Source organism: Haliotis cracherodii, unplaced genomic scaffold (genome assembly GCF_022045235.1).
Source record: "Haliotis cracherodii isolate W230 unplaced genomic scaffold, xgHalCrac1.p SCAF_20, whole genome shotgun sequence".
Lineage (NCBI taxonomy): Eukaryota > Metazoa > Mollusca > Gastropoda > Lepetellida > Haliotidae > Haliotis > Haliotis cracherodii.
This window is the reverse complement of record NW_027266276.1, coordinates 8,094,736-8,097,675: the sequence shown is the minus strand read 5'-3', so window position 1 is coordinate 8,097,675 and position 2,940 is coordinate 8,094,736. Positions and strand designations below refer to the sequence as shown.

The window sequence follows — 2,940 nt, the reverse complement described above, 5'->3', positions numbered from 1 at the left end:
GTTCTCTCAAAACGCCTACATGCCAAAATACCTACAGCTCATAACAGGAAAGTTCACAGTTCTCCTATATATCACCTTCCAATACAACAAATAACAGAACACTTTCTGGATTGCTATGCAGTGCACCACAACTCACCGTTTAATTCAACATTAATATCACATTTACATATATCTCAGTTATTGGACATCCATGATATACCCAATATCTAACATATGACATTGAACAAATTGATAATATACAAATACTGACGACGAGTCTCGATTAACGCGACGAGCTTCAAATATACGTGGCAACGAGCCCTACAAAAGGCAACAAGCCATAATCAGTGATAATAAAATATTATGAGCAACGAGCTGCTGTTTACATGCGACAGGCATCAGTTTCTCGGTGCGACAAGCCTCCATGTTTGTGACATTCTCAGGGCGACAAGCCTCCATCTTTTGCGACATACCTCGTGGGCGACAGGCCATCATGGTTAACACCGTTTACCGCACATACTGCAACTTAGAAACAATCATTAATAAAAGTAAAGTTTTCAGTGGCGCACTGCAAGCGAGAATGACCACTCTATACATGCTTAACCTTATATAGCCCCTTATAAGCGCCCTCTACTATTACACAACACCATGTTGTATTTTCCTACGGTAGGAGAAAGTAATTTCTTTCTTATTCGTACCTCAAACGAAAGAAATAATATTTCTCCTATATATCACCTTCCAATACAACAAATAACAGAACACTTTCTGGATTGCTATGCAGTGCACCACAACTCGAGATTCAAAGAACGGGCTGATAATATAAAATACTATAGTCCTAACGACATTGATACTGACAAACGATGTTCCACTGAATCCTTTACATATCCATCTTTTGCGTTCTCACTTTTCCATCTACCATGCCTCTTAAACATCCTGTCCGGGACACCATTGTTAGCTGCAGCTGTTGCACCGCCTGCACGCAAACTATGCAAACCATACTTTGATATATCTCTGACAAAGGGGGCAAAAGCTTCAATAAACTCTTCCCTCAAACGAGTATATGACATACTTGAATTTTGTTTTCTTAAGACGTAAGATGTCTTACACTTTGATAAGTTTCTGAAAAGATACTCTTGTGACTCATTATCAATACAAGCCGCTTCAACATATGTTTCTAACCAAGAAACCGGGCATAGCTTCCCTCTTGTTCTGCTTATTAATAACCAGGCACCATCTCGATACATATCAGTTTTCGATTTCTCAATAAACACTGTCATATAAGATTCGTAAAAAATAATATCACATCTCTTCAAATTGAGAAGCTCAGCAGATCTCAAAAAGCCGGCATAAGCAACTAAACTCATAGCAACAATGCGAATATCCTTCAAGCAATCGCTGTGTTGCTTAACATCAACCAATTTCTCTAAAATACCTACAGTAATTGGTTCTTTTTTACATTTGGGTTTCGAAAGCTTTCTCTTAGCAGCCTCAAGAACATTTCGAACAAGAGAATTATCTGTCGGACTTGGCAGTCCCAACAAATTATGCATATGGCGTATGCTATAAAACGCAGTCTGAACTGATGAAAACGAATCATTACGCTGCATTACAGCAACAAGATAAATAGCACAATGCAAAGGCTGAACAGGCACGTCTACACATATGCTGTTTGAATTAGCCCACCTTTGCCACGCTTTAAATCCGTAATGGTACTTCCTGCTAGTAGAATCAGCTCGAGCACAATTCAACAAGTCCGGAATCTGGTCAGCTAGATCCCTGGCAGTTCCAGGCAACATCTCCGACTCAGAAACATAAACACGAGTAAACACATCTGTAAACATAAACATCAAAATTGCATTTTCAACGCCAACATGTTAAAATGCAAATGCTCAATACCAAATATTCCCCCTTGACATCTACCTGGCACGTAAGCCTCTCTTTCTCTAGGTAGATAACAGAAATCCAACACTTGTGGTATGAAGATACCGTTAGGACACAATAATGGCCAGTAATTTGCAGAATACCACGCCGGAACTATCAAAGTACCTTTCGCTTTTGACCATTTCATGTGTTTCAACACTCTACTCACAAGGTACACAGGGGGAACTACCCAGTTATTTACACTATCCCAACTCTGTGTGAACGCATCGATGTATTCACACCCAGGATTCCAAAACCTTGAACAGAATCTGACAACTTTACAGTTGTAATGCGTAGCAAATCTATCGATGTCACATTTACCCCATTTTCGTTCGAGCTCATTGAAAATGTGGGTAGCTATACCCCAATCATCATAATCTACAATCCTACTGATATAATCTGCCTTCTGATTCTCTAATCTGGGTATCCATTGAATCTCCAGATGAATAGCATGTGACACACATAAATCAAATATCTCTAAAGCAATTTCCTGCAAATCTGCTTTCATACTTCCTTTAGACACTATGGATTCCACATTGCTGTTATCGGTAAACCATTTTACCCTCTGGGATGTTAGAAATCTGGATAAAGCATGTAATACACACTTAACCGCTGTTAATTCTCTCCAAGTAGAACTTTGTTCTGCCTCGTCACGTGACCATTGACCTTGAGCCCTCTGGTTTCCATATTGAACACAGTAACCACCATATCCCGAAGCACTTGCATCGCTATATACAACACGAGTCACACCTTGTGTTTCTGATAAAAAACATTGTGAATGCTTATGAATGTTACTTTTCCAAAACTCTAACTGGCGCAAACTAACTTCATTCAATCTGATACTTGCGTTCCATGATGATACATCTAATGTTTGCAAACTCATAGACCGAGTCATCAATTGACACACTGAGCCTGTAACCATTTTCATAGAAATAATTTGACCAATCACTGATGCAATATCTCTCACAGAAACCTTGCTTCGAACGCCTATGTCTAACAAACGATCTATCATTTTCAGAACTTTTTCCAATCTTCTGGCTG

At 39.3% G+C, this 2,940-nt stretch overlaps 1 protein-coding gene across 1 annotated transcript; it reads right to left on the bottom strand.

Annotated features, from left to right (window-relative positions):
- Positions 1 to 504: 504 nt before the first annotated feature.
- On the bottom strand, positions 505 to 1,672 carry LOC139470286 (integrase/recombinase xerD homolog). The gene has a single exon (XM_071252646.1). It carries the CDS (start codon positions 1,584 to 1,586, stop codon positions 807 to 809), a length of 780 nt encoding a protein of 259 aa, XP_071108747.1. The 5' UTR covers positions 1,587 to 1,672; the 3' UTR covers positions 505 to 806.
- Between the last annotated feature and the right edge of the window lie 1,268 nt (positions 1,673 to 2,940).